Genomic DNA, 13,685 nt, shown 5'->3' on the forward strand with positions numbered 1-13,685 from the left:
TGGCTGACTTATGGCTAGTCGTGTATTATGGGTAATTTTTTGGGAGATCAAAAATATTTATTAATGACTCGGTAAAATTCAAATAATCTCGCTTTATTCCTGGTAAACTGTAAACTTAGCTTAAAAATATATTTCAAAACGTGTTGTTGGATCGAATTAATTTCACTTTTATAGTTAGGATATGCATATATTGATATACACTAGTAAAGTACTAATGTATTAGAATATTTTTTGAAGTCAGGAGTTTTCCAGACACGAAGGATACCCCCTCCGAAAAAAAAATAAAAAAAAATACACAGCCGATCTAATGATTATTGGGAAAACCACCAATAAGTATGAAGAGTAGAGTGGACTGTGTATTGGTTAGATATGAAGAGTTTAATCAAAAGAAGATTGACGATTATATCTGTACTAATTGGTTTTAGAGAAAAAATGGATGAGCCGTAACGTATATTGAGAAAAACTTCAAAGCAGGATTTAAGGACGAGGAGGTAGCTAAGCGATATAATGAGTTTTTATAAAAATAGATGGGCTGTCTGCCAAACATGGTTAAACGCTCTTACGATAATTGTGATGTCAAACATTATGATATGCATTACGATATCTTCTTATACTATAAAACGTGCAGGAGTAATTTTCTTAAGATTAAATATAAATTATATAAAATAGCTTTAATGAATCACAATTGATTAAACTATCTTTTAGTTGTAATATCAACACGTCCGATAACGTTTCATAGCTCAACATTTAAGTGTACATTCCCAGTGTAAATAAAAAAAATATAATATATCAATGTATTATAAAGATAATATTTATTCTTACCATACCTACATTCAAGTTTACCAACACTTTTGATATGATGGGAATTATACGTTGTAACTGATAAAAACAAAAAAATTTAAAAGAAGGAGTTTTCGGGTCCATTAATATTGTATTTTCAATGGTGATTTCGACTTGTTCGAAAACTATGTATAGGGAGTAACGTATAGCAGCACACGAACGCAGATTGTTGTGCTCTGCGTTGGAGACGAAGATAAATTGCCCGCACGTGTCGCTATAGGTACATATAATATAATATATAGACGGTGTCGAAAAATCACAGCATTATACACGAACGCGGATTTTTGCATAGCTATACAACATTATAATATAATATTATGCGCAAAAAAAGTAAATAATAAAAAAAAAAAATAAAAAATAAAAAATCCAGTACAACGGATATCGTAATAATACGTATAACATAATATTGATACTATTGTCACCGTCGTCGTTGTCGTCGTAATCGGCCTAAAACGATGATATATTATTATTTTCGACGCGATTAAAAATATAGCGTTTCGTACTGATGATTAACGATCAACTGCGGGGCGGTTTTTTATTTATTTTCAGGGTTCGGATGAGGTGGACGGGCTGCAGTCGTACAGCAACTGTGGCTCAGTGATAAACCGGACCACGATGGACCTGGACGCTGACGAGGTAGAGCGATGGCTGTGCGAAAAAGCGCCGCAAGACCTGGTGGACCGCGTGATCCGGGCACGGCTCCAGCACCGCACCGGGTCGTTGACGATAAGTCGGGCGAAACGCGGTTCCATGACGTCTGAGATGTTCAACACTTGGCTCGCGTCGTCGCCAATCAAACGTTCGAGGTCGCCGAACAGGTAACGTAGTAACTGCAGTCGTGCGTTAAATATTATTTTGTTATCGTGTTCGGAAGACTCATATGACATTAAGCTATATTGTTGAGTATTTTACTATATAAACTACTGTAGTCAAGTATTTTGAATACGTTTGATGTTAATTTAGTGATTTTATAATTAAAAATAGATTTGACTATTGACATAATATCCACTTAATTAAAAACATTATTTGTATACCAAAAAATAATAACAATACAAAAACTGTCAGACACATTATTTCAATCCCGCAGAGCTTTCACCGGAAATTAAGTATTTATACGACTTATTTAAAAGTACTTTTTGCAAGAATTCGATTATGTAATACACTCCAACGATTTTGTTATACTGCTGTAAGGCAGAGTTAATAATTTCCAAGAGAGAAAAATTGTATTTATTATTTATAGCGAATTCGCTTTGCCTTTCCTTTGTTGTCAAAGAAAAAACGGTTTTCATTTCAATTTTTTATTATGAAACATCATTCTAATACGTAAAATAGGCAAGTGTATGAGTGTATACATTATAAATAAAAACGCGGGGATAATATGTAAGTACGTAAGTAGTATAATGTTATAGTACTATAAGCTAATAGTAAGTCATTCACATAGAGCGTTCGAGCCTTTACTGTTTTCATAATTGGTAAATGATTCGTCAACAGCAGTCACTTCTGACGAGTATTAGGATGATTGCGCTGTAAAATTTATGGCTAAAGTAGGGACGTTTTTAGGGGACAGCTTTTAGTGTTTCGTTCTAATAACCTAAAAGATTATGATTAGTATGTACCTGTTGTATCTCTATAAACATATAGTTTTTTCTTAATTTCGACGTCGTCTGTTGAATATATAATAATCTGACAATAGGTGTACAGCATGTATAATACAAATGTAGAAATCTGCAAACACGCGTCTAACCAACATGACAATGATGGACATAACAACTACGTAATATATCATAGTAGACCGTAGACCAAACCTTTAAAATCTAAACCTCTAAATCCAACTATGGATTTTTTTGGAATTGTTTGTGAACACATATTGTTATGTTAAGCCGTACAATTTGAAACCAATAGTGGTCGGAAAACAAATCTTCATTGATTCCGCCATCGTTTGACGTTGAATGAAATCCAAAAGCGCCGTGACAGATGTACGGTTTTATATATTCGATGTTGGTTATTGATGGTTTTCCAATACCAAACATATTTCGTTTCTTTATATTTCGACTAATCCAACCGAACACACGCATACACAATTTTATTCACAGACTATTTCAAAAGTCTATTGGTTTTTATTTGTATTTTTGTGTATCTTAATAATATTTCTACTCGAAAAAACCAATATAGACAGTATTAAATATCACGTGAAAGTGAAATAAATACTCGTATTTTAAATATACTATAATAACTTATGACTTATTATTATTTACGTATATTTCTACTTTTTTTATTATCAAATATTTGTTAAAATTTGTAGCTAGTATATTATAATATGTATATTTTTTTTTCAATAAAATTCAACGATGTTGTGTACATCAGTAAGAACTTGCTACCTACTCGATAATTTTATAGAAACCGTTGAAAATCAAGAAGCTAATTTGATTTTGCAAAATTCACTTACTAAATATTATTAACTTGTTATATTTATGAGGTATGATAAGTAGGTGCAGCATAATACATAATATGATTATAATGTAGTGCTGAGAATTGATTCAATTTTTTTTTCTCCAAGTTTAACTGTCTAAGTATAAAATAGCACGAACATTTTTGATTCGAACTGAAACCAATTGATATATAAAGTAAAAAATTAAAAACGATAATCATTAATTTTTAATTAAGAATTAAATAAAGTAAAAACTCAGTTATGATGAAATATTATTATTGTCTTTAAATAATTTAATATCCTCAATGATGTATCAGATAAAAAAAAAAATTAAGAATATTATAACATATTGTTTGCCATTCGACGTAATTTGAATTTTGTTATAACTTGGAGTAATTTAATAAGTGTGATAAATTGTTGTTTGATTTTCAAAGAAAAAGCAATATTTATTTAATCAATATCTGTTGAGTGCTTGTTTTGTACTCAGTATTATTGCTTAAATATTTTATAAAAATGTGATTTAAAACTTATAATACCCAATTTGCCATAAGTATTAGTTTTGTTTAAAGTACTTAAGGATTTTCAGATAAAAGTAATCGTTATACTTAAAAACATATTATACTAGCTACCAGTTCTCAGCTTACAGGACCTTTTTTTATTTTATATAGAATTTTAAACTAATATATATTATTACAGGTACACGATATTTTCATATACATTGAATTAATAATTTTTAAATAATACTTTTAATATCCATAATAAAAAGTAGGTAAGTAACATAGTGAATTAAGTATAAATAAATTATGATAGAAATAGTATAAAATAAAATTATATTACAACTGATGATTATGTGCATTCAATTTGTTGAAATTTGTTTTTTTTTTTAACTTTGATTTAAAAAGTATACATATCCTATACCTACAACAATTATAAATCAATTAGTAACTAATAAATACTTTTGAAAATCTTCATTATAATATTAATGAAATTTTGTTTTTTTAAATTTATATTTACAAGAAAAGTAATTTTTATAATGATTTATATTATATATGCTATACTAGATAGTTATTGCTTATAAGCATATTAAATACTTCGAGTTGCAGTAATCAAATGATTCTTTTATCTGGCAATAAAGTTTAGAAAACAATAAGATCAAACAAATTAAAAATGCGATTCGTTTAAGAAAAAAGTAATTTGAAATCGGATATTTTTTTTGTTCTTAGTAAATTGTTATAGTATCTTTTAAACTATATTGTATTTTATTAACTAACAGAAAATAGGTAGCTATAACATTATTCATGTTTCAAAGTATTTGACGGCTATACAATTTCAATAATATTGTTACATTTTAATCATTTTATAATCATTTTATTAAACTTATGTGTATAGTCGTGATTTGATAAGGATAAAATTATGTAAATATATATACTACATATTATTGTGTTTGTACTATCTAAGTATATCATGTAAATTTATGATGTTGAATTGTATGATGAATGTATATTTAGTGGTTAGATGTAATATAAGTAGTGAATTATTATCCAAACAAAAACCTTTATGATTTCAACAGAGTAACGCGGAGCAGTGGAGAATGGAGGCATCATTTGGGTTTGTTAGACGAAGGGGAGCTTTTTATGGAGCTCATTCGAGATGTGTCGAACGAATTGGATATCGACGTCCTATGTCACAAAATACTTGTCAACGTCGGTATATTAACCAGAGCCGACCGTGGCAGTTTATTCCTAGTGAGAGGCAAACATCTGGTGGCCAAACTGTTCGACGTAACTGTAGACACGGGTAAGAATTTATTCATGTATGTAGTTGTTTTGTAGTTAAATATGATTTTTCTGCTGATAAAACTTTTAGTACCTATTTCAAGCATTGCAGTTTTTGACTAGGATTTACTAGTGGAGCTTTTTTTTTTTATTACTATTCACTATATTGCGTCGGAAAGTTCATTTCTGTAAAATAATTCGTTTCATTTTATTCTGATTTTAAACAGATAGATTTTATTTTTATTTTTATACACGAGTAAATGCAATCTTATTGCTCTTATTATTGCAGTTCTACGAATTTAAAAATAAATACATTTAACTTAGATGAAAATACGCAGAACTGTGTAAATGTATTTTGTATTTTTTATACATGTATGTTATGTGTAAAAGAATAATTATTTCTTCTTAACTATCTTTCGATTTAAATAATCTTAAAATGGTTTTTTACGCATGATTGAATTGAATCGAGTAGTAACGAAAACACGCTAAAAATGTTGAATTGTAGTGTATAAAAAAACGACATGCGAGTGAAGGGTATTTGGAAACGCCAATACATATTTTTAAATTTTAAAGTTAATAAATATTAAAAACAATTTTCATTTTAGTTTGAATATAATTTGTTTCAACTGATTGATCGGTTTTATTTTTTAAATAAAGAGAACTTCAAAATATATTATGCAAGAATAAAATAAAACTATATCATAATATAGTGGGGAAAAAAACGCATGGGATTGAAAAGGCCTAGAATTTTTTTTATATATATATATATATACCTACATTAGATTTTTATTGTTTTTTCTTAACAATTTTAAATGGTTTTTCAAAAATTTTATTATTTGTATTGAACTATTTATTTTTATATTAGTATATTATCTAATGTCGTTTTATTTCATTAATTTCCCATTCAATACTGTTTTGGAATACAATTAAGGTAAAATAAAACCTTATTTTCATTTGTACCAATTAATTTGTTTATTTTTTTATTAATGTTGATATTTCATATCATATTAATCTATACACAGTTAACATAATATAATTATAGTTTAATAAACAAATAAAATTTAAAATATTTATATAATTAGATATGCAATTATTATTCAGTTAGAATTTACGTACCTATACATAATACATGCATAAATTGTGCAAAACACCGAAACAAGAAGAAACGATGTAGATATATTATATCCATTAAAGTATACTTAAGCTAAATACAGTTTTAGAATATTACTATCAAAATTGTTTTAAATGCAAATTATACGTGGCCACTGACTTGTATCTCATAAGCATTATAATCACTATAACATCGATGATGGTTTCTATATAGTATTTATAGCTGTATCCTTTAGTCTTATCAGAAATGCAAATTGATGATTTATAAATTATAGAAGATAATCGTCCCTTTACAACATCTATATAAATTTATAGTAAAACACATTATAATATTTTCTAAAGTAACAGAGAAATTTAAAAAGATATATACTACATGTAAAAGTAAATTACTAATTAATATGAAATTAGATAATTTATTGATTAAAGTTCAATTTTTAGATAAATAATTGTTTCATGAAGCAATAAAAACGTGAAAATATATTAAATGCAAATTATCTACGCATAAATAATTTTATCAAATCGGATGATGAAAATAATAATTGATTTGTTTTGTATGCCAACGTTTATGAAATAAAAACATTTATAACTGTCGTATATATATAAAAAGTAAATAATAAAATTATTTATTAAAAACATAAAAAGGTACGTCCGTACACAAATGTTATGTTTTCTGTCGAATAAGTAAAATATTATTTGAAATGTTAATTGTTTATCAATTTATAATAATTTATACATACAGTTGAATTTCAATAACTGGACATTTCAATAATGCGTATTAATTTATTTCCTCGTCGTCGATTTATAAATATGTAATTTACTTTTACATGCATCATGTACGTAGGTATGTATGTATGTGTGTGTGTGTGTGTAATATTTTAAACGAAAATTTTAAAAAAGACCTATGAGAATTTAAAAAAATATATTGATTCATTCAGACATCCGTAAAATTTGTCTAGAATAATAAATATTTTTAATAATATCTTTAATATACGATTAAAGTGTTTGCGTATAATTTGCATTTAATAATTTTTGAATAAAAAACAATTATGGTATTATTATTTATTAGTATATTTTAATGATTGTACTTATGTTTTAATGATATTTGGTATTGAATAGGCTGAAGGGCTAATCGTTGTACAATTTATTATACGTACGTTTAATCAAAATCTAATCATATTTTCATTTGATAAAAATAATGAAAACAGAGTATTTTATTCAAATTGATTTTATCACAAAGTGATTTTGATGTATTCGGTAACACAAATATTAAATAATGTAACTTACAAAATCTATTATTATCCTTCTACTCAAGCTGATATTATTATTTGTTACTGTGGATGACATTAAATAACCGAAACAGATTAAAATTAAAAAAATAAAAATGCTTTTACAATGAATGTCTGTCGTGTCTATGTGATTTTTTCACCTGTATAGTATAAATGTTATATAGTTAGCTGACAAGTGTATTTTTATTGTTGCACATAGTTAATAATTTAATAACGAATCACTTTTCCATTGGTTTAGTGTTTAATTTTTTAATTTATTAGAATTCTGAATTACCAATGATACATTTTAAAATTTATAAAATTCATAAATATAAGGATCGTGATTTTACAAGTTTCCCAAATCGTATTCTTCATTAATTGATATAAATATATAATGTAAAACAAAATAATAAACGAGCTTTTTATGACTGCGTTTTATGTAACATTATTATAATATTATATTGTATTGACCGGAATAATGTCAATTTTATGTAAATAACTATTGTTTACATTTTCAAAGTATTATGCTTATTGTTGTTTGCGTTTATGATATGATATTGTATGGCGACAACCCAAATAATTTTTACGATTTTCAATTGGTATTTTTAACCCACCAAGAATATATTATTATGCGCTGTATTGATTTCTCAGAATTAAAACGAGTTTCTTTCACGTAGATGATGGAGGACCAAAATTAAGTTATATTTTTATAAGTAAAAATTTAAATGGAAATTTTGTATGCTTTTTTCGTAAATTTAATTAAAGTACGTGATTATTTGGTTTTTAAATTCAATTATGGTATTAAATAATGCAATATTTAAACATTTTTGTTCAACAGTCTGACAGTCTATTTATTTTAAAAATTACTTTTTTATAGCAAAACATTTTTAATCCGCACAAAATAGACTGAATTAAAAAAATGAATATTAAAAATTTCCAAATGTTAGAATTTTTACTTTTTAATCAATTTAAATGCAATAACCGAAGGTAAAATAAGTTTAATATTAAAAAAAAAAATTTTGTTTTAATTTGGATTTTTCAAATAAAAATAAAGTTATATGCTTCTTAATACTCATGAATATTTTTTTGTTAAAATATAACATAGAAAATAAAGTAATATACTTTTGGCCATATTGCATATTAAGTATAGTTTGTACCTACAACGAATGTATACTTAATAGTGTAAACTGTTAACACATTACGAGTTTTTTTTCGTGTAAAATAGTACTTAAATTCTTCTCATTCGATTTTTTCGTCAAATGTGTTCTTTAAACGAGGAATTTGAGGAATGTTTTTGTTTTATATTAAGGAAAGATAAACGAACAAACGAACTTATTAAAATGGTAATTTGTTTAATACGGTATTTGAGTAAATTGCGTTTTTAATGTACCTGGCACTATACGAGATCAGTGCCCTAAAGTGTTCGTGAATTATTAATGAAACGTACTCACAATAATAAGTATTTAGCATGAAATTATTGCACACTATATACCAGTTTTGAATTAAATGTAAATTATACTTTTAGTGGATATACTTTAAACTCAAATATTCGTACGCGAGGGCGAAATATTTGCACGAATAAATATGGAGACCGATGTCATCTATATAATACCACTAGTTATCGTCAAGTTTTATAGTTATTAGTGTAGAATATTTATTTAGAGCCAATTTTACAGAGGAGACATTTATTTTCAGTTACTTTTTATATGTTAGAATGCTGTAATAATTGTGAATTAATTTTGCGTGTCTTTATCTCCTACAAATATTTAGTAAGTTACATAAAAACGTAAGACCTTAAATCTGATCCTCTTTACACACATTATTCTTCTTTTCATACATCGGTTACCAAAAATATAGCAACAATACACAATAGACAGTACAAAATCAATAGTTATACCCCAGTACCCCACAAATACATTCGGACAATGCTAGTTGAAACAACAAACAATAATAAAAACCACACTATGTACAAATAGTATTCAGAAGATTGTGTAAAAAAAAAGAAAAAGAAAAAGAAAAGAACACTTAATTGTATTAAAATAAAACCGTGGTTATTGATTAGTAAAACCGAAACTGTAATTCGCATCTCCCACGTCACTACATTGTAGTACCTACTGTGGGAATCTAATAATAATAATAATAATAATAATAATAATATTTCAATTCTGTTTAAATATCTCTAATTCAATTTGTGCTGATCATTATTAATATTACAGAATAATATTGATTTGTGAACACAAAAATCATTTAACCTTCAGTTGTTGAACATTTATTTAAAAAGTTAATTTATTACTAAACGGCTTACTAATTAGAAACGTTGAAGAGTACTATTAACGTAAGTTACAAATTAGGTACCTAGTATAACAAAATTACTTTTTAAGTAATTTGACGGTAATTTAATTACATTTTATTGTAAGTAATTTATACTACATTACTTACTTTTATGTAGTAAAATTACTAAAGTACTCGTTATTTTATTATGCTTAATGAAATTAAAGAATATGATGCAAACACTATGTAAATATATTATTTAAATACAATTTTCTGACAATTTAATATTAATTATAAATTGTAATATCTATTTGACAAAAAAAAAAAAACTTAATTGAGAATTCGGAAACTATATTGAAATCTAAAATAAATATAAAAAGTTAAAAAAAATAAAAATAAAATATTATTGTCTTATTTTGTACTTACATTTTTTTTATGATTTTATATTATTGATTGACATTACTTAGTTAATGTATTAATAACATAATTATGATGTAAAATAATATTTTTGAAAATAAAAACCAGTGTTATTTGACTAGATAAATAAAAGTTTACTTAAAAATAAATTTATTAAATTTTTGAAAGATAATTCATGATATAATTTAATTTCCAAAAAAAATTATCTTCCTCGACATTGATATTTAGCCAAAAAACAATGCAGATATTGTTGAAGAGGTCGGATTACTTCTGATATTATTCGAATTTTCTGTTTAATCCTCTAACGTGATGGGTTTTTTTTTTGATATTTTCTTATTTTTTAGTACTTCCAATTATATTTCATAAACAAGAAAACTTACAAATATTATGATAAACATATTTAATATTTGAGTATTTTATAGTTTGGATCTTTGAACAAAAAAGTTACTTACTTTTGGCAACCTGAAATAGCCTAATACTCTAGTTGTTTAATTAAAGTTTTATGTTAAATTAGTATACGTATTTTTGGTATTTAAAAAAAGATTGTTGGCTATTGATTTTTTTTGTTAAATTTGATATAAATTAATATAATTGAATAAATGATAATATAACAGAATAATTAATACTTAACTATCTTTCATTAAATTTTATAGTTTTTGATTATTTTAATATATTAATTTTGGACTTAATCAAATAGTTTTATGATTTTTTTTTTTTGCATAATATTATAATATTCCGTTTTCATTATTATTCCTTAATTCTCTGTTTCTGAAATTACAAATTTATTGATTCTCGGTTGAAATTTAAACAAAACATCGATCTGATAGCCGGTATAGGTATTTAGTGTTTTAGTAGGTATTTGTCTATTATTATTTCATCAAATCTGAACAGTATATTAATAATCCTATCAGCTTTACTGGTTTTAGATAATGCTCTTTGACTGCGCATGCATGAAGTTTAAATTATTATCTAATGTTAATTTATATAACTGGCGAGTTTCAATTCGGGTACGCTGCACAGTTGACAGATGTCAACCCCAAATTATGGGATAACTGATAAGTAAGAGTTAATAGTGAAAACAATGATGGTAGGCTTAGTGGCCACCACTTCGACCATTATCCGCTACACAGTTTTGGGATATCACTTTATCATAAAAATATGAATAAGTAATGCAATTTTCAAATGATCGTCATTTTATACCGTAGTTTTTTAGTCTAAAAGAGCTTGGGGTGTTTAGGGTATATTTTTTTATATTTCATTTTATTGTACAATATTTCTTTGAAAATTTTACGACGAAACAAACGTCGGTAGAACATAATGAAATACTATCGTACCTTTATACGTTGTTTTATAATATTATGTCTATAAATACGTAAACTTTTAAAATGGGTATTTCGATTCATATAAAATAATACGTTTTAAAGCTTACGACGTCAGAATTTTTCCATACAAAATGAAAACAAATGAAATAAAGAGGAGAATAAATTATACTCTACACGTGGAAATGAAATACATAAAATTCTTGGATGTAAGAATAATAAAATTTACCCAAAATAAATACTGCACTTTAGTGTATCTTAGAGTATAGAGATGAATTATAGTAATCTTTTATTAGTTGAGTGACGTTTTTGTCTGACAACCACAACTGTGATCGATAATGATATACTTACATGGTGTAGTCGTATATAAACTTAAACTACAATAGCTACTTATGGAACTCGTGTTATCAAATTAATTTTATTTCACTATTTTATTGGTTTGAAAATTGACATGGATATGTAAATAATATGTATATCTTCGTTATTACGGTATGCAAGCTACCTAAATAGTTTTTATATCCATTGAAATTTATCCAACCCAAAAGATGGCGGACGAGCTTAAATTATTTTGTATTTGTTTTATTCATGAAGTTCTTAATCTAGTGTAGTATATATATCTATGGTCTTACACCACTAATTACTATCGTCTATTATCGTGGAAAATATGTTCGTAAATGGACAGAAAATAAAGTGAGCTTTAGACAATAGACTATTATTACAATATTTGAAACTTTAATAAGATCCCAGCATGGCTTCGTATTATGGAACACAATAGAATGCCACAGCCTATGCGTGTATATATATATAAAAAAATAAAACATTAAAATAGGTACCTACTCAAATATCAAATTGAACTATTAATAATTAAACAGCATTATATTATAAAATGTATAGTTCTTTATTTCAACATTTAAACTCGATACTATAAAAAAGTATTAATACGCTTATTATCTAAACTCAATAAATTTATTTTTCAAGCGCTGATTATTAAATCAAAACTATATTGTGTGCTATGTATTTTATTTGCTGATACTAATAATTGGTAAATAAATAAAAACGTATTGGGAAAATAACATAGAAAAATAAAATATCCCTCTAAACAATGGTAGAAAAAATATCTAGACAGAATAAATTGAGCTTTTTGCAAACCAAACAATAAATAAATCAAAAGGTTTCGATCGGTAAATTAACAATAATTTACTTAGTAAGTGCCTACACCTACGCTGAAATCGATAGACCAAAATTGCTGTTTGTTATAGCTGAAATATTTAAACTTTCGATTTGTCAATATACATTGTAGTTAATTTATTTCATAAATAGTTGTGATTTGGTTTAATAACTAAAACTCGGGGTATATATAGTTTTCAACAAAATTGGATTTTCGTAGAATACAAGGAATTTTAATTAACATAGAACCACTATCGTTTTATATTTTATGTATTGTGAACTGTTTGGTTATTATCTTTTATTTAATTTGCTCGTGTACAGCGTAATCCCAGGGGATGAAACCGTGGAACAGAACGATCAATTAAATGTGGCTTTTGTCTGAGAGTATCCTTTCTTCCAACGGCGGACAAAGCGATAATCGTTGAACGTCTTTCGAGGCTTTTTTTATATGTATATAAAATTGAGAAATTCCAAAATAGGGGTTGTTTTACACAATATGTCAAGCTCATTGTTGGTGCAACTAATGTACAACGTGTGAATGAGAAACCCATCAATCTAAAACGTTCGTTTTAAGCCTGAAAATCATGCATCAAACGCGGACGTCGACCAAATACGATATTTTTCATTCGATCACCAAACCAACATGCACCTATGTCCTGTATATAATATATATATATACCTATCTCGTGCAACAGGCGTCAATCAAACCTTCAGGTATACAAGAGTTCGTTTTTAATTTTATTCTTCAGAAAATTCAATGTTTCCTTTGTTAACCACAAGCCATGAAACACGAATAGCGCACGAAATGAAATTGATGGTTTGGTTTTATATTAGTTTATCGTAGACTTTTTTGAGAGTTAACATATATAAATGCGTTTATTGTATACGACAAACATAATTATAATTATTTTCCTTTCCGTTTTCGTATTTACACAGTTAAAATAAATAACGAGTACTATACTATATATGTAGGTATAGCTTAAAATAATAATTGTTGTATGTATACATATCATTATAAACATTTAAAATTCTTCGCGTTACAAAAATATGTTAATCAAAAGCTTATTTTTTTAAGAGTAATTATATTTTAAAT

At 26.1% G+C, this 13,685-nt stretch overlaps 1 protein-coding gene across 6 annotated transcripts in view; it reads left to right on the forward strand.

Annotated features, from left to right (window-relative positions):
- The window catches only part of LOC114121361 (cGMP-specific 3',5'-cyclic phosphodiesterase), an 83,026-nt gene that overhangs the window by 38,751 nt on the left and 30,590 nt on the right, over nt 1-13,685 (forward strand). For all 6 annotated transcript variants that reach the window (XM_050199269.1, XM_027983657.2, XM_027983655.2 and 3 more), the window contains 2 exons: nt 1,390-1,658; nt 4,839-5,065. In XM_050199269.1, the coding sequence (XP_050055226.1) occupies nt 1,456-1,658; nt 4,839-5,065 (430 nt within the window). In that variant the 5' untranslated portion in view covers nt 1,390-1,455. The remainder of the gene's footprint in view (nt 1-1,389; nt 1,659-4,838; nt 5,066-13,685) is intronic.

The sequence above is a fragment of the Aphis gossypii genome, chromosome 2 (genome assembly GCF_020184175.1).
Source record: "Aphis gossypii isolate Hap1 chromosome 2, ASM2018417v2, whole genome shotgun sequence".
NCBI lineage: Eukaryota > Metazoa > Arthropoda > Insecta > Hemiptera > Aphididae > Aphis > Aphis gossypii.